Source organism: Nelusetta ayraudi, unplaced genomic scaffold (genome assembly GCF_046127955.1).
Source record: "Nelusetta ayraudi isolate G7.1 ecotype Tasmania unplaced genomic scaffold, CSIRO-AGI_Nayr_v1 ptg000007l, whole genome shotgun sequence".
NCBI lineage: Eukaryota > Metazoa > Chordata > Actinopteri > Tetraodontiformes > Monacanthidae > Nelusetta > Nelusetta ayraudi.
The window spans coordinates 5,599,775-5,623,989 of record NW_027466057.1 but is presented as its reverse complement, the minus strand read 5'-3'; the positions used below and the strand labels follow the sequence as shown (position 1 = coordinate 5,623,989).

Below are 24,215 nucleotides of genomic sequence, written 5' to 3'. Positions count from 1 at the left end.
AGTAGTAGTAGTATTATTAGTATTAGTATTATTATTATTATGTTTACCTTTATATGCATTTCACCTAAACGTAAAAATAATTTGTTTTTGTTTTATTTTATTTTTTTAGAGAGCGGAGGGTCGTGCAGTAATTTGTAAAAACAAAACATAACTGCACAAAATGTACTGTTTCCAAAACAGTGGCTGCGTCATGAAGTTTTCTTGATGCACCTTCCCGGTCATGTTTACTTGCTGGACTGCCCTTGTGCGCGCGCACACAGACACACACGCACACACTCACACTTGCGCGAGTGCGCAGCCACAACGAGAGTAATGGTTTGTTTATACACGGTGACAGTCCTTAAGGAAGGGCAGGTAGCTGTCACCGCCTTCTGACACGCTCCACTGAGCCCATCTGGTGAGCCGACCAAGGTGTCTTTCAGAACCCCCCCTCGGCCCCCAGATCTTCGCCACTTAACATCTTTAGCGCCCTCCAGTGGGTGACGTGGGAGCTCCGCTTCAGTGCTCCGAGTGAGTGACTACAGTATATGGTTGTTTTTGCCTTGATCGGCAGTCTTTACATTCTGCAAAAATATTGCGATGGAAATAAGTTCTCCAACATGTATTATTTAAAAAAAAAGAAAAAAAAATAGAGTTCAAATCAATGACGTCAATGTCTTGCAGGTAAAAAAAATAAAAGACAGCTACCGCTTGGGTAACTGTGTCTGACTAGTGAATTGCATTGCATTGCATCTTTTTAAACATAAGAACATAGAACAAATGTTCCTGTAGGCTGCATGTGATCATGATGCACACTGTGGCACGCTCTCCCCTGCGCATGATTTATGTGTCATTTTGTTGCAGCTCAGCACTCTGATTTCCATGATGTTATCAGCTCACATTAGACTGTTGCTGTGTGCATGTGTGTGTGTGAGAGACAGAGTGTGTGGGCCTGTGTAAATGCCACTTTTGTTTATTCCAACAATTTGAGTCATTTCTCCTGCTTGGAATCATTTACTCTTGCTAAAGCCTCCTATATGAGCTATGTTGTTGTTGTTTTTTATTATTCACTGATTTTTCACTGTCTTGTTCCTCTGTTAGATAAAAAGATAAAGGCATTATGCAGCAAGAGACCACCAGACTCCAGCTGGCATGATGGGTTCTGTCACATCTGCAAGGTCATAAGAAAAGGCCTAACAGCAGACTGCAGGACAACTGCACCTCCTGCACACAACAACAGATTACACACCCGTCCACCCGTCCAAAGCACCGCTCCTTTTAAATAATACAGTGTGTGCGGGCTTGCGAACTGGCCACCCAGGGACCAACCCGGAGAAGTGTGTCAAGCTGAAATATGTGTTAAGATATTCAACCCTAGAACAAGCTGAAGGGGAGGGGCTGAGGTGGCGGTTGGGAGGATGCTGACCCACATGTCTCACCGTTGGAGCTCGTAGGGCAGCGTGAAACATTGGGAGGTTATCCATTTTTCATCAGATACAATGGCAGTAAAGCAAACTTACATCTTTTTTTTCTTTTGGGTTTTTTTTTAGTTGCTTTTTTTAAGCTGGTAGGAAGCCAAGAGAGGATTAAATAGTAATTAATAATTGTTTGTTTGTACTGCTAGTGCTCCATCTGAGTGATGTTGACAAGACGATAACACCGCCCCCCCCCCCCCCCAAAAAAAATCAGCACGTATTACTCGGCAAATACTCGTTCAATAATTGATGCCCTTTAATAATTCCTGAGAGTTTATTATTGAACGAATGGCCCTGACGCTCCACCGCTGTTCCAGCGGGGAGAAACAGGGCGTGGCAGAGGGGAGGGGCTGCTGACCGAGGCAGCGGTTGGAAGCAGGAGTCGGAGCAAACTGGACGGATGATGGATGAGGGATGAGAAAAGCGTTTTGCCTATGGGGAGGAGGCGGGGGGAGTCAACATGACGATCAGGGATGCATGTCGAGTAGCCAAGTGTGTGCATGAACTGTAAGGTCGACATGTGGTTAGAGCGGCGGAGGATGTCTCTCTTATTTTATCAGTTCTGTGCAGATGTTGGAAATCTTCAGACTTTTTTCCCCTTCTCCACCTGCAGCCTTGTACTCTGTCTGCCTGTAATGCAGAACAACAGCAAAAACAGACACAATTACAGAGCTCATATCCTGGCCAGTGATGTGGAGGGCTTGATGAAATATCCTGTCCCCATTAATCTTTCCCGGGGGGGCACACAGGAGACGGGGAACACTGATTAAATGCTCCTATTAGAGGCCATTCGTCTCTCATTGACTACGAGGCTAAAGTTGGCACCACATTCGCCGCGGTGCTTCTTAGGTTTCGATTCCACCTTATAAAACATCTCCAACATATAAAATTCAGCGAATCATTATGTCTATGTTGAGGTGGATTTTTGACTAAATTATACAGTAGAAATGGACATGTGAGTGATCATCGTAAAGCCTGGGAGCACTACTGTCACAATCAGTTGACATATTTCACGGGATATCATTTTTGGCCTTTTGGGGGGATTCCAAAGTTGACAACTTTGCCATTTATTAACATTATGATATTTTTCATTTTCTCAGGTGGATTATTTCAAAAACTATACAGTAGAAACGGACATGTGAGGTATCATTGTAAGCCTGTGAGCTCTACTATCACAATCAGTTGACATATTGCATGGGAATTTTTGGCCTTTTGGGGGGACTCAAAAGTTGACAATTTATCGCTAATCCTAATGCCATGCAAGTCTATGGGGGGTCAAAGGTCAACTTTGTCCTAGAGACATGGGGCCACTTTCTTTTTCATCAGGAGCCCCCAAGAAACACCCACGTCAAATTTGGGGCTTCGCGCACATGAGGAACCCCAAAACCCTAACCCTAATTCCAGCAGTAACCCTAACCCTAACCCTAATTCCAGCCTTATCACTAACCTTAATGCCATGCAAGTCTATGGGGGTCAAAGGTTAACTTCATCAGGAGCCCTCAAGACACACCCATGCCAAATTTGGGGCTTCTAGCACATGAGGAACCCCAATACCCTAACCCTAATTCCAACCTTAAGTGTAACCCTATCCCTAACATAAAGCTATGCAGATCACAACAGTTCCTGAAGGTCTTTGATTTCATGCACATGTTGTGTCGTGAGCTCAGACTGGAAGCAGGAAACTCCACTTGAGTCCAGCCATGACCTTGTGTTTCTGGCCACCACTCAAGAGATCTCTAATTGAAGGCTGCAATGAAGGCGGTGTGGTAAATCTTTGCAACGTGGTTCAACTCCTTTTCTTTGACCAGAGCAAAACCACCTGTTTGTCTCCATGCACCATCATTTGCTCTTGACATTCACAGATAGAAGATCTAGGTGGGTATCGAGTATCTACGAAATGTAGAGAAAGCGGAAAACTCAAATGTTCACTGAAAAACTGAAAAATACCTAGATGTCAATGGTAAAGTTGTCTATTTTGGAGTCCCCCCAAAAGGCCAAAAATTATTTGCCATAAAATATGTAAACTGATTGTGAGAGCAGAGCTCCTAGGCTTTACAGTGATACCTCACATGTCCATTTCTACTGTATAAGTTTGGAAATAATCCACCTGAAACCTCAGTATGACCTTTTCCCCCAATTTTCAAATTGATTTTGTTCTCTTTCCAGCTTTTTCATGCTGGACTGTCATGGAACAGTCTTCCTTGTGTGTTTTGGGCTGATCCGGGACTAAAACGGTTCTCCCAGCAGCTCCAGCAACGCTGAAGATGGCCTGGTGGTGAACAACACTGACTCTCAACTGGGAAGTCGGAGGATTGAATCCAGCGTGGCCCTGAGGTACAAAACCAAATATCAAAAAACTTTGTCCGTTGTGTCCATTGCATTTCCGCCATTTGGAATTTCAATCAAAATTTCATTTTGAGTATTTTATTTTCGTGCTGATGCTTCAAAAGAGTTATTAGAGACAGAGTGAGGGCGTCTTGGTCTTAGTGGTGTTAAAGGTTTCACTTCACTTGATGCTGGGTGACTTATGACTCACTTAAAGCTAATAATGTTGAAAGAGTCGTTAAAGTCATTCATTAATCATCTGAGACAAACTGCATCGATTCATTCTGTCACTTCCATCCTTTAGCTCCACCGGCAGTCAGGGAGTTCTCAGCTGGGCTGGATGTTCTGCTCCCACCTGCAGCAGTTGGTCGTACTTCAATCTTCGCTGGGCCACCGTCTTCTCCAGGTGTGTCCTGACGTCCTAGGCTCTCCCTCTCCCTTATGACTTTTAACAATGTAACTGCGTCTGCTTCATGATGGTGTGTTTGCATATGAAGCACCAGATACAGTGTATTTTATGCACATTTAACGCCACTCTTCAAGATTTGTGTGATCCCTCTGTGTACAACCTTCAAGTAGCGCCACTGTGTGTGTAGACCTTGAAAAGAGGATGATGTTTATGTTGAAGGACAGGAGGGTGTAGGTAGTAAAGAGGACACCTGCTGGGCTGTGATGAAGCAAAAATCCTCAGGGGACAAAAATGAGATCATCCAAACCAACACGGGCAGCAAGGCGCCGTAGCTGGGACAATAGTGACCCCTGCTGGCCAAAATAGCGAAATGTTTTATCTTGAGAGAACAAGTCACAGTTATATTGCGATTATATGCCTGTTTTTCAGCATGTAGTAACACTGTTGAATCAGCAGTAAGCTTTAAAAAAAAAAAAAGTCAATAGAGGAATGGGGGAAAGCATTGTTTTTCTAAGACTATTGTTTTGGTTATAGGTTAAAGAACCTGTCATGGAGTGTTATGCAGAATTAATTTTCTTATTTTGGAAAAAGGATTTTTTTTCTTTTTTTTAAATGTATTTTTTATGTATTTATTTTGCAACGTCTTAACCCCATGTCCAGGTGACAGGACTTCAGGGGCAAAAGGTCACAGATCCCTGAGGCCCAGTGGTGATCAACACTACCCCATTAGATGGGGGGTTTAGGGACGGTCCTCTCCCACTTCTCTTTCTATTGGTAGACAGTGCACCCCCCATCGGGCAAGAGAGAGGGGAGATTGGGGCTGTTTCATGGATGACTGACTGCTGCAGCAAGGTTAAGAGAACCAATCTCTGACACCTCACTTCCTCACTGCACCTCCATCTCCTTGTAGCCGAGACCCCCTGCCGCTGGAACATGCACCTGTGTCGGGCGTCCCGCGGTGTCTCACAGCACCTCTGACGTGCCATTATGTTTGGCCACCACGCAAACACAAACTATTTCGCTTTTACTGACAGTAACTTGAATAACTCCCCATGCATTTATTTATTCATTCATTTCATTAATTAACATACTGCTGTACTATGACTATGTACCACTGTTCTTCGAGCCCTCATTGTCAAGCTGTAATTTGTATTGTAATGTGTACTATGTTGTTAAAAAAAAAAAAAAAAAAAAATGTTCAAAATGAAAATGCTCTATAATAAGTCACATGCAGTCCAACTGCTGCCATTTGTCCACCTTAATTAGATGCACCTGTTTGCTCAGTCACATTGTCCCGTAAGAGACATAAATGACTGACTGAGCATCCTGGGGTAGAGGGGAGCACATATTTGAGCATTGGTAGGGTTTTAAAAAATAAATGCAATTTTTCTTTTTGAAATATTAAAATATTTAAATTTAAATTTAAAATTAAATATATCTCATTTGCATTATAAAAATATGCACTAACGCTGCTGCAAAGGATGCCTTTCATTAACTTCACTGATCGCACGCACACCACGACCATCATTCATTACTTTCACACTGCTGGGACAGGCTACAGATTTGCGTAGGCGGCAGAAGGTAAGTCCAAATCCGCTGCGAGGGCCCTGGGATGATTAATGACTAAAGGGGATTAGGAGGTGGGTCGGTCAGTGCTTGGCTACTAGTCTCACTGTGGTTGTGGTGCAGGCGTCTTCATAATATTTGTGCCGCCGCGGCCGCTTCGCCTCTGTCTGGACAAAACCTTTAAGCTGGAAATCAGAGGAGAATGATGTCAGTGTCACAAGGCGAAGACTGACTGAGATGAGGTAGGTGCTGATTCATACGTACGCTTCTTTTTTTTCCACATCTTTTCAAGCAAGGACAGCAACAAGGCTGTTTTGGTAAACAGGTTATGTCGTGTCATGTTGAGGTTCCCACAAGTTGCCTTTCAACCAATTTCCACTTCATTTATTTTTGCCTCAATTCATCAATCACGTGTAATTTTTTTCTTTTCCTACCTGCAGCAAAACCATAATGCAGCGTCCACAAGATATTTATCATGATTACCAGGCTGAGCTGCTTATGAGAGGTCCTTCAGAGATCCGTCAAACCAATCTCCCTCCTACTGGCCCACCACACCCACAGGAGGATAAACTGTTCATCTCCTGCAGCCCACCCTTCCTTAATCCCCCACCTTGGACACATTAAGGAATACTTTTAACTGTAAGCCAATGGCGGTTTTAAAAGTGAAGTTCACCAAGACCAAACGGGACAAGTTGGCCCAGGTGCTTTGGATCTTGAACTGGATTTCAGTGGTGACCGGGGCCATCCTCTTCAGCCTGGGGCTCTTCCTCAAGGTGGAGCTCAACAAGCGGGGGGAGTTGATGGCAGAGCAGGACGTCCAGTACATGCCCAACATGCTGATTGCTGTGGGCCTCATCGCCTGTGCCATAAACTTCCTGGGCGGGAAGATCTGCTACGACTGCGTCGACGGCGCCAAGTTCCTGCGCTGGAAGTTGATCATGCTGCCCTACATCGTGTGCACCTTCTTCTTCACTTTCTGCGTGCTGGCCGGGGCACTGATGTGTTACAGCATGCGCGGGGAGCTGGACGAGTCCCTCAACCTGGGACTGACCGAAGCCATGAAGTCATACAAGGACACAGACACACCAGGCAGATGCTACCTGAAACGCACTCTGGACCTGCTGCAGATTGAGTTCCAGTGTTGCGGAAACAGCGGCTACAAAGACTGGTTTCAAATCCAGTGGATCAGCAAACGCTACCTGGATATGTCGCAGAAAGAGGTGGTGGAGTAAGTGTAAGCTACAGACTGAGGATTTTAAAGCTTTAGAGGGGAATTGAAAGAGAAGCAACACATTTTGGCAACACAGTGCTAACCAGCAACCCCTCTCACATAAAATAGTACTCAAAGTTTTCAATAAATTGAATTGAATTCATTCATTCAATTCAATTCAATTCGTACTGTTTTCAATAAATTGAATTGATTTGAATTCAATTCATTCAATTAGTATTCAAAGTTTTCAATACATTGAATTGATTTGAACTCAATCCATTCAATTCAATTAGTACTCAAAGTTTTCAATAAATAAATGAAACACAGAAACAAGAAATAGTTTGCATTGCCCCAGTAACTTGAAACTACGGAAAAACTGAGTTTTTCCCTCTCGTCTTTCCCTTCCAGCCGACTGAGGAGCAACGTCGAGGGCAAGTACTTGATGGACGGTGTCCCCTTCAGCTGCTGCAACACCTTCTCGCCGCGGCCCTGCATCCAGCACCAGCTCACCAACAACTCGGCCCACTTCAACTACGAGCACCAGACGGAGGTGCTGAACCTGTGGATGAGAGGCTGTCGCCAGGCGCTGCTGGACTACTACACCCACATCATGCAGTCCATCGGCCTGACGGTACTCATCACCTGGCTGTTTGAGGTGAGAGACTAATGCTAAGAAAGGATTTGGATTTTGGTAGAACTCAGTGGAAAGACAGTTTCCTGACAGAAGGTCAACTTGCACCATGTCTCCACTAACAACAAGATGTTTGATTGTGTCGCAGCTGTCGGTGTTGACGGGGGTCCGCTTCCTCCAGACCTCCCTGGAAAACATGCTGAGGCAGGGTGACCCCGACTCCGAGTCTGACGGCTGGCTGCTGGAGAACAGCTTCATGGAGACGGCTCGCATCAACCTGAACATCATCAAGACCCTCGGCAAGTGCAACCAGATAGACACGGCCAACAACGGGGACCCCAACATCAACGTTCCCTCCTCCTCCAAGGCCAACTACGGGCCGGACAATGTGCCGCCCAAGCAAACGCCTGATGCCAGTTAACACCTTTGAGGCCTCAGTGGACTTCATCACCGGCAAAGGCCTGAATTTGAGCCTTCACCTAAACATCTGGGTTTGTTTTTCCACAGCAAACTGTTTCATGATTTGACTCAAAATGTCCTCTACACACAAACGATGATACATTATGAATCATAACTTAAAGCATATGCTCTACTTCATATCTGTACTGTAAAATATTGTTTATATGTTTACATCTAAATCATTTCTCGTTGCCTGTTTGCTGTGACTGCAAACGGTGTCCAAACCTGCACTCCCAACAGTGGAGGTCTTGCGACAAAAACAAAAATGTTTTACAGAGTGAATGGTAGTGATTTGAAACTCCATTGTTTGACATGAATAGGTGCAAGCAGACTTGGTTTGGAATAGCATGAAATATGAGATTAGTGAGATCACGGTAGCTTAGTCATTGATTGGAACTATTTAGGATCCCAATCGTGTCATAAACCTTCACTCCATCAAAGCAGAAAACATGGGATGAATGTGGCGATTCTCTTCAGATAAAGGCACCTTAGCAAGCAAATTTATGTTTACAATACCTTTTTTTTTGTTTGTTCGTTTTTTTTTAGGTGTGCACATTGAGGTGTCACAATTGGTCTCATGTGCCTCAGCAATGTCAGCACTCTTACAAAAATATCTCAGTCACTGTCACTGAGCTACCATAAAATGCTTGATAATAAACATTTGAAACTTGTATTGCTCGAGCTTTGTCATCAGTAGTTGGCACCTGGCAGGATCACCTTGGATTTACTTCACAAATGAACATTGAGCAGCATAAATCTGCTACTGTAAACAGTACATTTTGAAAGAGACATCAAAGTGGTCAAAAAGAGGCTACCATCTTTATTACCATAACCTGGAAGTCATGTTGTACCATCGACACCAAAAGGAAGATGTTTTTATACCTATGTTTGTTTTCTGAAGAGGCAGATCAACAATGGAACATCAGAAAACACATTCACATACAACCTTTACATGGCTTCAACAAAAATTACATTTCTTTATTTGACAGAGCCGGTCATGTTTTCATAAACCTACTGAGTGAATCAATACCCTACGGTGAAAAGCAATGGTCCTTACAATAAGCTGCAAAAATACAGGGGACAGTGGGATAATACATTTGGTATGGGGAGTATTTATTTTAAAGAGGTTTGTCCATTATGTTGAGCATAAGTCATGATGTGGTCAAAAATTAACTAAAAAATTCTCAACAGCAGTGAGGATTTGGAGCACTGCAAGTCCAAGAACTGGCTTCTTCTTCTTCTTCTTCTTCTTCTTTTCTTTTCTTTTCTTTTTTTATTAAGAAAACTTTTATCTACATGATAGACTGTGCAATGACTATTGTATTCCTTCCAAACACATCTCTGCCGGATTACATTTGCAAAAAAGAAAATCAGATTGTATTACTGTGGTGTCTATTATATATATATGCATCTATATACAATACACGAGGAAAGGTGACAGTGGGATGTGGTCATCATTTGTGTCAGAGGTGTGACCTTGTCTCATTGTGTCTAGATGAAGGAACCCTCCAGAACAGTAACCCTCAACAATTATAACTTAGGATAAATATGAAAGAAATTCACAGCATTACTGAGGGGAGAAATCAAAAACACGTAGCATAGTTGACCCCCCCAAAAAAAATCATTACTGTGTCTGGCCTCGGTCTTGATGTGAATCAATCTCATAGACAACCAAATTTTTAAAAAGGCGACTCGGGTTTTCTTATTATGCATTATCTTAAACTTCTTCCACTTCTGACTGTCCCATGTCTTTGAACTCCAACAATGGGGAGATGGGGGGTTCACTAGGAAAGGATTTGCTGCTCCAGTATCTGATTGATTATACCAATGTTGTCTGGTATGTGTATGTGTATGTGTGCGTGCATGTCTGTGCATGCATGTGTTTTTTTTTTCACCTCAGGGGTTGAGCACCGGGCTACGCTCTGTGGCTACAGCAGCTGGACGAGTCGTCACAACATCTGCCATTCAAAGGCAAACATGACGTTGACCACCTCCAGGCTGCGGGCTATTTCTTCAAGGATGCAATGCTGCTGCCACAACTGGTTCAGCTTCCTGTAGCGCTCCGGGCACAGGTGCAATGGGTTGCCTCGTCTAAACGTGAAAAAAAAAAATCTCCTTTTAGAGATTTACAGCTATAGAATTTAGTAGATCTTAAAGGTCCAGTGAGTAAAATTTGGCTTGACTGATGGTTTTTATATTGGTAAAAGCTTAACATACTGTCTATAAATACTCACAGTACAATGAAAGTAATTAGTTGGGTTTTTTTTTTACACACAGCAGTGCTCCTAATCCAAATGCATGTAATATTTCACAAAAAAAAACTTGGTTCTAGCTGTGAGGATCAATTGTCTGATACGTCTATATCGCACTTTCTAATCTACTAATGAAAAAAAAGAAGATGACTCACCCGAGGTGTGGGTCTGTCTCCCCATAATCGTCCAGGTAAGGAGCTGGGTAAGTGCTTCCTCGAGTCCTGCTCGCCATCAGTACGATTTCACACTCCCTTATCCTGTCAGCGTGGGATCAAACATGACTCATCAAGGACCACACCACCAAATGCAAATATTTCAAAGGGAGTGAAACGCGGCTTGAAAGCCGGAATGATGCCGAGGCTCGTCCAATACGCCCACCTGAGGAACATCCCCACTCCGGCACCACAGGTGGCAGCGTGGGCGGTGCACGCTCCCACGTCTTCCTCGTCCAGCTGAGTGAGACAGCAGGAGCTCTGAGAGCACAGCATCGCCCCGCAGAACAGACACAGGGTGGGGTGCTTTCTCTCGTCATCCGTAGACCTGGGACACCTGAGGGGCGGTGAGCAGTCACAGAGAGCGTTTCCGTTACCCCTAGAATTGCGCAAAACCTAAATATCGCGATAAAAAAACTGCTCGTGGAAACCGCTAAATTTAGAAAAACCTCTCAAACATAGCTAAAATGTTTTTACACCCACATGTGGTGGTTTTCCAGACGTATCGCTATAAAAGGTATATCGCAAAAGTGTCATGGAAACACTTTTTTCATATTTACACATCATATTTACACACAAGTAATCAAAGAGAGAAAAATATAGCAACCATTCTTGACAGCAAACAAAAATCGAAATGCACATTTATCGCAAAATGTTTTGTACCTCCACCCTCCACAAAGTGGGGTCTCGATTTTACGAGAATTACGGCTTATGCGCTTCACACCATTCAATGGAAACACCTGCAAATTGCAATTGTACGGGAAGGTTTTCAGCGGCTCACTTACTGGAAATGGCAGGCTTGATTTAGGAGAGTACTGTAATCCTCCGGAAGATCAATCAGATGATTCGGTCTCCTCGGGTATCTTTGAAGGGGGAAAAAGGTTTATTAGTTATTAGGAGGTTTCTTTTGCTTTAGTCTTGCTTTCAATCTCAGACCCCAGCATGTTGTTGTTCCAAAACATCCAAATGAACATCAGAGATAAACACATAATTAATTTGAGATTATGACTAGAAAATATATTATTAATCTAGGCTGCTTCAATAGGAAAAAAAACACCTAAAAATGGAACCAAAAAAAAGGATTTTAAGAAAGAGAAAGGCCAGCATTTACCTGACAGTTTGGACTTTGAGAGCTTTGGTTAAAGCTGGGCTCCCACACCACCTGAGAAAAACGCACCGTCATAAAGAACTCTGTTCTAAATATGAATACATTCTAATATTCCAAAAAAAAAATGAAGATGTTATCACCCACCTTGGCAGCAGAACAGCAGCAGTGTCTCTGTGCTCTTGGAAGAGCTGGAACAAATTAGAGGGCAACGCCAGATAGCTGCACAGCGCCTCCGACTGTCCTTGAGAGGTAACTGCACAAGAAGCAGAAGGTTGGGCCTGAATTATACGGTCACGTGACCTGACGGTGACGTCTTTGTGCAGCGCTTCGGTGTGACTCACCAGCGGCGCTGGAGAGCTCCTCTGGAGGTTGCACTCCTGTAAGGCAACTGAAGAAGAGGGCAGCACAACGCAGGAACGGCTCAATGCCTTTCTTCACTCTCTCTGCCAAGGATCTGCCAGACACATCTTGGATCAGTCTGAAAGAAAGAAAGGAAGAAAGGAAGGAAGAAACAGAAAAAAGAAAGAAACACAAAGAAAGAAAGAAAGAAAGAAAGAAAGAAAGAAACAGTTTTCAATATGTTATGGGACAGTTAAGCTCAGCAATATGTTCCATAGTTAGAATATTTCTACTCATGATAACTAAACACTCGGGAACGACCTGCTCAGGATTAAGACGCGCTTGACTTTACAGAAATAAAATGAGAAATTAAAAGAAAAGGTGTGAATCCTCACCTTCCTGTGTGTTGTGACACTATAGTGAACAACTCTGCTGCTGCTCTGGTCTCCTCTGTCTCCTCTCCACCCATTACTGCAGGAAAATCTAGACAGAGAGGAAACCACTGTTTGTATGGCTGCTATTGTTTGATCACAAAATTAAGGTGGATTTTTTATTTTTTTTTTATTTCTTTCACTTTTGCTACCTTTAGAAGACAGGAGGATCTGCAGCACATGAGCCATGGTGACCAGATGCACAATGTGAAGGTGGTTATAGGCAGTGCTGACTGCAGATGGCTGCAGGTCAACAGTCTCCTCCTGGTACAGAGAGGGCGCAGACAAGACCAGCGCCACCTGGAAAAACACATTTTCAGCTCCATTAGACTGTGAGTAAGTTTAAAAATCCGATTTTTTTTTTCTTTCATGTTAAATTACATTAAAAAGAAAAGGATTAAAACACTAAGGGCAAGGATAACTCACCATGAGATGAAAGAAGTCCACTTCCAGGAGAGAAGGGGTGTCGTTTCTGCTCATGATCGGCAGCAGAACTGAGGAGAGGGGTTACAGTTATGAACACGCGACAAATCAACGACAAAAAAAAATGCAACTGGTGATTGCACATGAACATTGTTTATTCTTTAACTACACACTCACCCGCTAATAGTTCAGCAAAATGCCTCCGAATGACGGCCTGGGAACTCATGAGCCTCTGAGCTGCTGAAAACTTCACAATTGCTTTCAGTCCAGCAAGCTACAAGAACAAGAACAGGAAATTTTCTCACGTCAGACAACAAAACACTGCGTGTTCATTCATTTCTGACAGACATTCACTCATATTTGATGTCCAACCTGTCTGTTTTGTAAGGACCCAAAGAGCGGCTTGTCATCTTCCCGCAGAACGTTTTCTGAGAAGATGAACAAACAAGCGTAAATACATTTAGAATGGCATAAAATCACTGCAAAAGACACATAAAAACAGCAGGTGTGGGTCTACCTATGGCCTGGATCGTGAAGGCACATGTGTTCCAAGCCATCAGGGGCACCTTTGGGCACAGCTCATTGGGTGCCGTCTGCAGCCCCACCCGGTGGACGGTGGTGGCGCACACAACCAACATCTCCACAATGCTGTTTGAGAACTTCCTCCTGCAAACAACAGAGTTCAGGCGGGTGACGCACCGCAAAGAATAGTGCTTGTTGAGTGACGTTAACATATGGGATCACTGCTTTTACTCACGGCTCTTGTACTCCGTAACTGAGAATAGATCTGAAGTCCGGCTGACCCTCTCCACACAGCCCCAAATCACCATCAGCACCGTCTTGTGTGTTGCAGTCTGACAATTCAGAGAAAATTGGGGGTTGAGCATTCTTACTTAAATTGATGGATGCTGGTGCTGCATGTGCAGGTGATTGACAGTTAACTTACCATTACCCTGAGAGAGTGACTTGAGTCCTTTGAGTCGTGCAGACAGGATCTGGATCCAGCGAGGAAGAGTCAAGTGCTGCCCAATTATCTCAGCATTCTCACTGCACACAGGGGGTGGCAGAAAATGAAACATTAAAATTCTCTTTACCGCAAAACCATTATTCCACGGCAGCTCGGCCAGAGCCTAGACTTACTAGTTAAATGTGAGTGGTTCCAGCGGGATGAGGGGAATGACAGTATTACATAGAGATTTACAGAGGGGACACAAATACTCTCCGTTCTCCAGGTCGATTATTAGCTCGGCGTGGAGTCGGTTCCTGGTTGTGTTCTGGACAGCCTCGAAATATCTGGAGTGCAGAGAGCAAGAGAATATTGACATGATGATACATTCACAGATGCATTTCATTTGAGTCAAGAAAAAGGGCGAGAGCTTAAAAGACACAAAGGCCATGACTCACTTCTGCCAACAAGTGGCGTGCATGACATGTCCACAGCTGCCAGTGTGGGTGCCAACAGCCAGTTCGGGAGGCATGAAAAGGGGATACGAGGTTCCTGTACCTTGAAGAGACAAAGAAAGATAAAAAGATAAAGACTTAAGAGGAATTTCCCACTTGTGTGGGAAATTCCACCCACTTATCGCTTTTTCCATAAGTAGTCGTGTGAGACTGACCATCTGCTCGGTTGACTGGCATCTTCCCCCTGCACTGCGTCAACACTGTGGAGCGCTGGACACACGCAGTCAGCACCATGGCCTGGGCCTGGGCCGTCACTTCCTGTTCCTCCTGGCAGAGGATGCAGGTGAGCACCTCCCTCTCCGCCGGGGTGGAGCCTCGGTGTGGGCCGATGGCGACGCACATTTCCATCAGCTCCATGGCACAGCTGGAGGAATGAAACCCCAGCGGAACAATCAGTGGGGGTCAAAGGTTGAGATTTGGGGTCTTCGTCTCTGTCCCTCGTTGCCCCAGCTCACCTCTCCATAGCCGTGACAGTCTCTCCCTGAGTCCCGCTCTCCGGCATGTTGTCATACAGCATTTTGTTCGACTCTATGAAGTTCTTCTGCATGGCCGACATCTGGGCCATGATCTTCTGCCGGTGGAGTTTGGCCGCCTCCGCTTTCCTTTTACGCTCAGCTTTGTCTTTGTCCTGAACACTCTGGAGTGATAGAGCAAATTCGAATGAGAAAAAAAAAGTTGCCGTTTTTATGAGAGCAGTCTATTGGAAAATTTTATCTTCAGCTAGTCTGAAGGTGATCATATTGATAAGAATCTAATATCTTCTACCTCCTCCGGCTTGGCTGCCTCTACACTGGTGGAGGCCGACGGATTGGACTTGTCTCTCAGGCACTTGACAATTTCAAACATCTAGCAGGGAAAAAATAAATATATAATAGCAGCTAACAGTAAATGTAAATTGAGAACAGGGTGGGTTCAGAAGCCGACCTGCAAAACCCATTTGACCATATCTTTCTGAGCATCAAGAGAGGGGACGAGCTTCATCTTGGACAGTAACAGGAACAGCGACTTGCCATGCTCGGAGCCGATTTCTGAAAAACAAAGCATTATTTATATTGTCATGAAATGTCACCCCACCTATTGAGATTGCAGTCGTAAACTTTTACTCACTGCAGGCCTTGAGGCTGAAATCAAAGCTCACTTCCTCCACAGTTCTGTTCTCAAGCTGCGCTCGCTCTTCCAGCAACGCCTGGCCAATCAAGTGCAGCGCCTGTGAGGGAAAAGACATTGATCATTGCAGCATTTGGATTGAGTGAAAAATTAAAATGAAGGGACAGATGCGACGCCTTTTACCCTCTGGACCATTGCTTCTGTCCAGTGAGTGGTCTGCTCCTCCATCACTCTCTGCAGGACGCATCTCAGGACGTGGACGAAAATGTCACAGCAGAGCAGGCGCACGATGGCGGAGAAAGCCGGGCAGAAATCTGGAGGCACCGGAGGACGCAGAGCTGAGGAAGAGCCAATCAAACAGAGGAGTGAGTGACAGGCCTCTAGAACGACAAGCATGAATGTATGTCTGTGTTTGTGTGTGTGTGGCGAAGAAGAGGATCACCTTTATCACTTCCCTCCTGAGCCCTCCTCTTCTTTTGAGACTCCTCTGCCTGCAAGAGGTTCCGGACATTAATGAGAAATCTTGAGCAGAAAACCCACGTTGAGTTTTTACAAAGTGTCAAGTCACTGCATTACCTTGCTGTGCTGAGATCTGGAATAATGGTAAAAGAATGGATTGAATTCAGCCAGACGCTCTTTTTTAACTTCGTACAATCCGTGGCCTGAAACTCCTGGTTTCCTGAGAATGAAACATAAAATGAAAATATTTAGACTGTTCCAAAAAATTCTAAATATACTAAACACAAATTGTTTTACTTTCTTTACATACCTGAATGTGGCAACTTTGGTAATTACAGTCTCCAGGCCTGTTTCATGGCACTCCTAGAAAAACAAAAATCACATATATACAAAGGAAGATAACACACTACTAGAACTAAGAGATTTGTATGTAAATTTAGGAAGCTTACATTTTCTGGAAGCCCCTTGGCAAGAGTACTATGAGCCATGGGCTCAATGCACAGAAGATGGATGACCTCCCTCATGGTCACTTCTTCTTTAGTCACGTTGCTGATACCGGGCATGTAGCGCTCACCTGGAAGCAAAGCACGGGTCATTCATCATCCTGCGCTCATGACGCGACCAAACTCTCAAACGAAACGAACGGACCGTACCGACAATAACGATGATGAGGTACAGCATCTCCTCAGTCAGACGATTCCACTGCAACAGTTCGTCCTGCAAGTTCAGTTCATTCTCGTCACTGAAACCCTTTTGGGGCAGTGGGACATTTCTTCCAGATGTATTGTTGTAAAAGCAAATACCTGGTCCTTGCTGGAGCAACTCCCGTTAAAATAATCAAAGAGCTCGAATCTCAACAAGATCCACATGAGGAAGTGGTTGGGGTCCATTTTGGTAGCAGCTATCTATAAACACATTCAAGTCATCCGTGAAGACTATGAGTGGTGTGTAACTTCGGAATGCCTGGCTGCCACCAACCTGAAGCATGAGAACGTCCTTGTCGTACATCTCATCCCGGCATTTCACATCCTGGTAGTAGTAGACCTGAACAGGTGAGACGAGGCATGAGAGTTTTTCCTTTAAATAACGAATCATATTAAACCATTATATATAGAATAGCGTACCTGGCTGACCAATGAGAGCCCATTTCTCCTCCACATGTCAGCAGACACCTGCGCAGCCAGCACCACGCAGCGCAGGGCCTGCTCAGCCAGCTGCGTGTACTCCACCTTCTCCTGCTACGACACGGCCAGAAACCCAAATCAACACTGTTCATCGGTAAACACAGGTGTGCAGTCGCTAAAATGAAATTCATAATAAATAATTTTGCCACTAAACGGTGCACTTTTGCAATGCATGTGTTTGCAATGCATGCAATGTCCAGTGACACTGTAAGCATAATATATCAAGTGGTAGTTTTTTTTTTTTATCCTGCAAAATTTAGGCGACCATTTCAACAGCTTTGTTATTGTTAACATCCAGCAGATCAGTTCGCTGCTGTTTGTTGTTGATTCACACCATGTTGACAGAAGCATCGGGCCACAAAACACATGATCACACAGCCTGACCGGCCCGCTAAGTAACTGACGACAGCCGGAGGGTGTGCGCTGTTTGTTTCTCCTCTAGGTCTGACTGCAGCGCTGCCTCTGCTCACAGTAAAACTTTTTTTCCCTCACAACCGGCTAAATGTGTACTTAGCTCCTTTGAAATTTGCCTGCAAACCCACTGACTCGAAGAGGTCGAACTATTTTCACGTTACTTACATCCAGACGGTCTATTGCTCCCGTTCTGCACAAAAGTACGTAGAGGCCTGTGGACAAAAACAAGCATATAGTTAAGTATTGAATCAGGCTGGAGCCAAACAAATACAAGGCAAAGGCAAACACACCAGCTAGCAGCCTGGTGATGGGCAGATGTATGCTGACGGGCTGCTGGGACACTTTGTAGGGACGAACATGGACGATGTGCTTGCACATGTAGAAGTCAGCAGCTTCACTCTGGAAGGGCTGGTTGCCGCACTGCATTAGGACTCGGTGGCACTCTTTAAATGCCAGCAGCAGGATCTCATCCTAGAGGGAGCATGCAACGTGATGAGATTATCCACTTAATGCTCCCCTCCTGACGTCAAACACAGCCGAGCTCAGACGGGAACGTTTTTGATGGCGTGAACTTCACACTTACTTCAGAGGAGCACCAGTCTTGGAACATGGGGAGAATATGGCGGAGCTGGATCTGAAGAGAGAATCCTGCTTCCCATTCCGGCTCCACTGCAATGTGTTGCCCAAACTGCCGCTTCACCTCCTCCATACCCTTAACAAAAGGGAATTGAAAGCAGTGAATCAATAATCGTCAAGTTATCATGACCAGAGTAAATGTCCTACTTTCAGACGCTGCCATGGGACGAGTTGCGGCTGAAGTCAAAGTTACCTGCATGCATCTGAGGAGCCTGAGAAAGACTTTGAACCCCTCAAGGAACTGTACGCGCAACTCCGCAGTCCACACTGCAGGTTTACTGATCAGAATATACCTGACGAAAAGAAAACACTCATTTACATACAATAAACACGAAACATGATCCACATCCCAAACCCAACTGTGAACGTTGAAAAGACAGGTTTCATTTCAGAAAACTTCCATCCTGTTGACTGACCTGAGGTCATGGAAGATTATCTGGATCCGAGACAACTTGTCTGAGTTGTAACCGAGGAAGAAGAAGCGACTGTTTACATCCTGGTGGTCACGCAGCATTTCCATGACCGTTTCGACAATCACTTTAATAACATTGGCCTCTTCAATCAGCTGTCTAGCCTAAAAGTGAAATAAAATATGCAAAAACAGAAAGAAATGCACAAAAACAGATATGAGACACCTTATTGATGGTGGAACGACACTGTGATGAGTATTTTTCTATTGCGTTTTGCTTTATTTTTTTATATAGACATCATTGTGTTGGTTATTTCATCTGAGCAAGTAACTATATATTTTTACACTTACCAACGTTGGCACAGTGAATATCTGAACAGACAGAGCGGTTATGGATATACTCCTCTCATGGTCATCATTAATGAAGTCCTTCTGCAGCTGCTTAAAGTGCTGAAAAGAAAATATCAATCATGGTATCAGTGAGATAATCCGTCAGAGGGTGGCGCTGTCTCCATGTTAGCAGCGTTTACCTTAGTGAACTCCAGTGCAAAAAGCCTCTTGAATTCAGTCTCCATGAGCATGCTACAGAAAATTAGTTCATGGACTATCTTGCGCGCCCCTGCAAGAGAAGGACAAAAGGGAACGACTTAGACGAGGTAAAGACGACCAAAGATCCCATTTGGTATCAAAGCAGTGCCGCTTGCCTTTGAACATCCTGGCATCGTGCAGCATCAGTCTGCTGATGAGACAGGGCTGCTCGCCGTCTGGGTTTTTCTCCAGAGCCACCAGACAAAAGGCCTGCCGGAATCCAACTGCGCAAAAAAAAATTAAACAGACAAGTCTGAACAATTTTGCTGGCTATAAAAAGGTGCGAGTGAAAAGTGCAGAATCAGAATCTACGAAAGTTGCAAACGATGTGCAGCACAAAACTGGAGCACCTGAGTAACTAATGATCTTTTGGAACCAAGAGCCAAGACGCAAAGCAAATGTTTGATGAGCCATCACGGCAGCGTGAAGGATCTCCACACGCAGCGGCTGCTGGGAAATTTGGTCAGAGTTGGACTGCAAAAAATACATTAAAAGAGGCAGTGAGATTAAATTACATAATGCTTGTAAAAGTGTGAATGACTAAACATTGTTTTATAGTGATGAATAATAGTGAGGATGAGCACTTACCCTAATGAGATCTTTTGCTTGCTGGCAGGAACGAAGGGTTCCTCTCTTTACTGCACGTCGACCCTAAAGTTTACGAGAAAATTGGAGAATTCACAAAAGACGATAAAACTGCGGTAGCAAAAAGAAAGCGCAGAGCAGACTCGGCAAAAAGTACCTCTTTGTCGATAAGTGCTGTGTGTGTCTGTGCTTCGGCTTCATTGCAGTTCACCGAGCGCTGCAAGGTTAAGATGACATGGTCGTAGGAGTGGTGCTCGTCGTTGTACAGGACACAGTAATACGCGTTGTCCTTTGGACTGTACAGTGCACAGAGACAGACACAATCAAAGTGAGGCTAGATGCTTTGTAATGTTTTTGATCAATGTGTGTGGTACCACTGAGGCCGTACCGCGGCTGGAGTTCAGCTGACAGCTCCGAGTTCTCCTCCCACACCAGGAAATCGGTGACGTACTGCAGCAAACTCCGGAACAGCGTCTCAGCGCGTTCGTGCAACTCACGTTGCAGCAAACACTCATCCTGCACAAATACATCACACCACAAATCAGAATGACTGGTTCACAAGCAGAAGTTTGTGCGAAAGCCACAATGAATTCCCAGCTTCCTGTGTCCCAAGCTCTAAAAATATGACAGGAAATGTACGTAAATATTTGTCTTCGTAAAATCTAAGCAAACAGCTCGTCCAGTGAAGTTATTAAAAAAAATCCATTTAAGCAAACGTTCCACATTCCAGTAAAGAATTTCAAACAAATGTGTGACATCTGACACAAACCAAAGCAAACATACAACAACCCATGTGGCAGCAGCAAGAGTGTGAACCTCACTGCCTGAGGAAAACCACAGGACTCAACCACAGTCTAACCTGCAGTGATAAAATGAGTTCCGTGTGGAGGTGCTGCTTTCATGCACATGTATGCCCTGTCACTGCTTGTTAAGCGCTGCCTCAGATCTGATGCAGGACAACAAAGAACTGTTAACTGGTGCCACTGATGATGCTGTTAAAACGAGCACCTGCTGCTGTTGCTACTGTTAATGTGAAAAAAAAAAAACACAAGTCCGTCAGTGCAGCTGCTCAAATCGTGGCGTGATCTTATCAGAGAAAAGCTCAACACTGTTGTCGTCAGCAAAGAAAAACACGCAAAACACGCACAAAGCAGAAACCAGAGGATCATCCCAATGTTTCCTCCTTCCAAGCGCTTGTTACAAAAATAAACTATCTTAACAGTTTCAGGGAGAAACTCCCAGGTAAATAAAACCTCCCAAAATTCAACAGTATTAAACAACCCATTACCACATACTTGCAATACTTGGACAAAAAAACATTTTGAGAAATACAGAGCTTGCAAAAGCAGTAAAGGATGGCCTCCACTTCGGACTTACCAGTGACAGTGACAGATATATATATATATATTCTTTAATTATTAGTAGAGTAAATTTAATTTAAAGCATGTAAAAACATTGCTTTCATGATATTAAGTAGTTTCAGTCAGCTTTCACATATTTAATTACCCTACAAGTCACTTAATCCAGCCATAAATACTCAGCTAGGGCAGCGCTTTTCTTTCCTCTTTCCGGAGTCAAAACCACAGCCAAGAGAGCCCCGTCTGGGACTAAGATGGGAAAACAAGCATTCTGGGGTTCACTGACACAGAATGAAGAAGAACACCCCTCCCTCCCTCTGTCCCTCGCCTCTCCATCCATCCACTCTGTTATGTAACTCACCATCACCATGGAAGTGGCTGCCCCAGGGTCGTGTTTGGAGCAACATGGGCCGATCTTCCAGGCTTCTACATCCCCACAATCACAGAAGCCCCCGCCTGATGACGCATGCATCTATGGAAAAAGTGTCAGTGCGGTTTGTTACTGGACGTGCTTGAGTCAGTGAGAAGCAAAGTCTACTGCCACTCTACGACACATAATAGAAATCTGAGGTGCCAAGAGACAATGAAAATATTATTAACATATCTTGGAGTATCATGAAATATGTATTTGTATCTGATTAAGAAAGTACTAGTAAAGACACATTAACTGTAAGAACTGATAGATTATTTATACAATGTCTGTTTGTGGCAGGGGGAAACGCTGTCTAAATAACATGTTCATTCAGTAATTAGTCTTCATCAGTTTTCAACCTTATCAAGAACTTGAATTTCACTAACAGAGAAATAAAGATTCAATACACCAACCCAAATAAATCTGCCCATACCAACCTTGTACCGATGGCTCTTGTGCACACTGCCCTGGAAGCAGTCCATGCACATGACACAAGTAGGATCTATCGCACAATCCCTGCCAAAAAATAGAATTTGTTATTTCACAGTTAAACAGTGTTACCTCAGTATACTAAATTATTGTAGAACATTTCAGCATTGAATGAGTTTGAGAATAGGTTTCTGCAATTGAGAATTACTTTTATCATTGAGATATATTTTTTTTATTTTGAATATTTCAATAGCGACATTGCTTAGCTGCTATGTTAGCGGTTTAGCTAATAGAATTGACTATGGCAAGTTCATATTGTATATGATGATGATGATGTAATAAAAAAAAAAGAATAGATGAATGTATTTATGTTGGAGACCCATGGTGGACTCTCAAGCTGCCTCAAACTGAAACCTGAGAGTCTCCCCATTAATTATTTAATTTTAAAAGCTAGCCTAAATACAGTGGAGATGCTGTACAGTCCAACCAGAGCAGAAATAAAACCGATTGAGGTCACCTATTTGAGGTACAAAGTGTTTTAGAACGACTGATGTAATTAGTGCTGTGATGGTTTTTTTTTTTTTATTATTATTATTCCAGAACTTGAGTGGGTCAGTTCAGACCTGCAGGAGTAAACGGTCTCTCCCTCTTTGAAAACGCGTCCACAGAGCTGGGAGGAGGTGCTGCCCTGCTTGAGTTTCTCCAGACCCTCCTGAGGATCCTCTCCAAACAGGAAACACTCCAGAGGGTGAAGGAGGCGCCGTTGCATGAGCTCCTCTTCCTCCTGAGGGCTGGACTCGGTCTTCAGACAGAAGATCCGAGGCACCTGCTCCTTCAGGTAGCGGAGCAGCTGTGCCCTGGTGTCTGCAGCCTCGAGCCATTCCTGCAGGAGAGGACCGTGACCAGATGTACGATTACTTGTATCCGTTTTTGCCTTGTGGCACACGTTGCTCAGTTCAATAGAAAAGAGAAGTAAAGGAATTTGAGTTCTTGGAGCTCAAGTCCGCCCCTTAACTCTCACACCATTACATATTCTTCTTATTCTACACCAACGAACAACGTTTTCATGAGTGAACAAGCCTGATGACTGCAAGAAAAACTGCCTATCTGACATAACGTAATGTAACAGCATACATTATAATTAATCGTGATTAAGTTGTTAGAACTATTATAAGACTAAAGTTCCACACATAAAAAAACAAACTAGTTACAGTGTGATGGAAATGTTGACAAGGACCTCTAACACTTCCAGGACAAATCTGTTCTTCCAGTAAACATTTTCACCAAAAAAAAACTCAAAGTCTGTCGAAGTTTTTCGAGATTGAGATTTGAGGAAAACAAGAAAATAGGCCCGTCTTGGGATGTGAGTGACAAATCAATGCACAGAAATTCAAATATCACTAACCAATTATGAGACACGCAGCTGTTTTTGCTTTGTTTTGGTCCCTTTTTTCATATGCGCTGAATCCACAGTTGCGCATTCAGGTGAACTACCTGCCAGTACAACGAATCGACGCGTTTCACTGTTGTAATGATTGTACACCAAGTATTTTTAGTGATAGATACTTAAGACGCGATAGAGTGTCTGTAAATGTCAAAAGGGGAACCATCGTTGACAGAGAGACCACAACTATATTTCCACGTTGTTCACAACACCGTAGACGTTGGTTTAATGTCGACAATATAAAAGAGACAATAAAAGTTGGACTCACTGGAGCTAGTGGTCATCATGCATTACGAACAACTTGTGGTCGAGCGCATTGTACAAGCGCCACTGCCAAAACTCAAATAGGAGGTCGATATTGGCGTATTCCAAATGTTGACAAAACCGCCGCGCCAGTCTGTGTCTCTTCATTTCAGTTGCCACTCTAAAACCAACAACACACAACCCAATGGCGAAGAGAAAGCAATAAATATCCTGGACTCTGTTAGCGACCGTCTGACCACTCGGGCAACCAACTAGCACTGAAGCTAACTGCGCATGCTAGCCCAGTGAGCAAAAACCCTTTAACTACGCAGTCAAACGTCATTCTTCAACGACACTACAGCGTTACACTTAGGTGTTTTGTCCCTGGGACTCGGTGGCCGCTGTCAACCGAGCCATTTATTTGATAAACGTACCTTGCTGAGCTCCAGCCCGTCTAGAGATTTCTCAGTCTCCGCCATATTCCGTGTGTTCCATTAAAGGAGGAGGTGTCAACCGGGAGACGGCGGCTCCCCATGAACGTCCCAGTCACCGTGTCTAGAACCGAGGGGCAATATTAACGATATAACGTTATTCCTGAACATGTTTTTTTTATTTACTTAAGTTCGTCTGAATGGCTGAAAACAAACAGTAGACAGCGATGCCAAAA

General features: G+C 44.0%; 2 protein-coding genes across 3 annotated transcripts; one reads left to right on the top strand and one right to left on the bottom strand.

Moving 5' to 3' along the window:
* The first annotated feature begins 5,661 nt into the window (after positions 1 to 5,661).
* Positions 5,662 to 8,861, top strand: LOC142883335 (photoreceptor outer segment membrane glycoprotein 2-like). The gene is made up of 3 exons (XM_076018126.1): positions 5,662 to 6,982; positions 7,373 to 7,619; positions 7,744 to 8,861. Exons 1-3 carry the CDS (start codon positions 6,402 to 6,404, stop codon positions 8,014 to 8,016), a joined length of 1,101 nt encoding a protein of 366 aa, XP_075874241.1. The 5' UTR covers positions 5,662 to 6,401; the 3' UTR covers positions 8,017 to 8,861.
* ubr1 (ubiquitin protein ligase E3 component n-recognin 1) lies at positions 8,851 to 24,208 on the bottom strand. 2 transcript variants are annotated; one of them, XM_076018118.1, is made up of 47 exons: positions 23,983 to 24,208; positions 22,485 to 22,744; positions 21,870 to 21,948; positions 21,382 to 21,492; positions 20,051 to 20,178; positions 19,820 to 19,958; positions 19,666 to 19,728; positions 19,428 to 19,551; positions 19,194 to 19,301; positions 19,020 to 19,108; positions 18,841 to 18,939; positions 18,497 to 18,654; positions 18,274 to 18,373; positions 18,028 to 18,156; positions 17,735 to 17,915; positions 17,610 to 17,656; positions 16,971 to 17,084; positions 16,825 to 16,890; positions 16,650 to 16,751; positions 16,500 to 16,563; positions 16,296 to 16,420; positions 16,157 to 16,209; positions 15,964 to 16,066; positions 15,830 to 15,878; positions 15,571 to 15,725; positions 15,388 to 15,487; positions 15,205 to 15,308; positions 15,046 to 15,126; positions 14,736 to 14,917; positions 14,436 to 14,644; positions 14,224 to 14,323; positions 13,960 to 14,112; positions 13,772 to 13,866; positions 13,577 to 13,673; positions 13,337 to 13,485; positions 13,192 to 13,247; positions 12,997 to 13,093; positions 12,823 to 12,890; positions 12,549 to 12,696; positions 12,361 to 12,448; positions 11,968 to 12,104; positions 11,771 to 11,879; positions 11,630 to 11,680; positions 11,304 to 11,381; positions 10,685 to 10,855; positions 10,462 to 10,563; positions 8,851 to 10,145 (listed from the first exon to the last, which is right to left on the bottom strand). In XM_076018118.1, the coding sequence occupies exons 1-47, from the start codon at positions 24,025 to 24,027 to the stop codon at positions 10,004 to 10,006; spliced, it is 5,208 nt and encodes a 1,735-aa protein (XP_075874233.1). In that variant the 5' UTR covers positions 24,028 to 24,208; the 3' UTR covers positions 8,851 to 10,003. The 2 variants fall into 2 exon arrangements, with proteins under 2 accessions (XP_075874233.1, XP_075874232.1); XM_076018117.1 differs by having other exon boundaries at positions 13,766 to 13,866; positions 23,983 to 24,205.
* Positions 24,209 to 24,215: the final 7 nt, after the last annotated feature.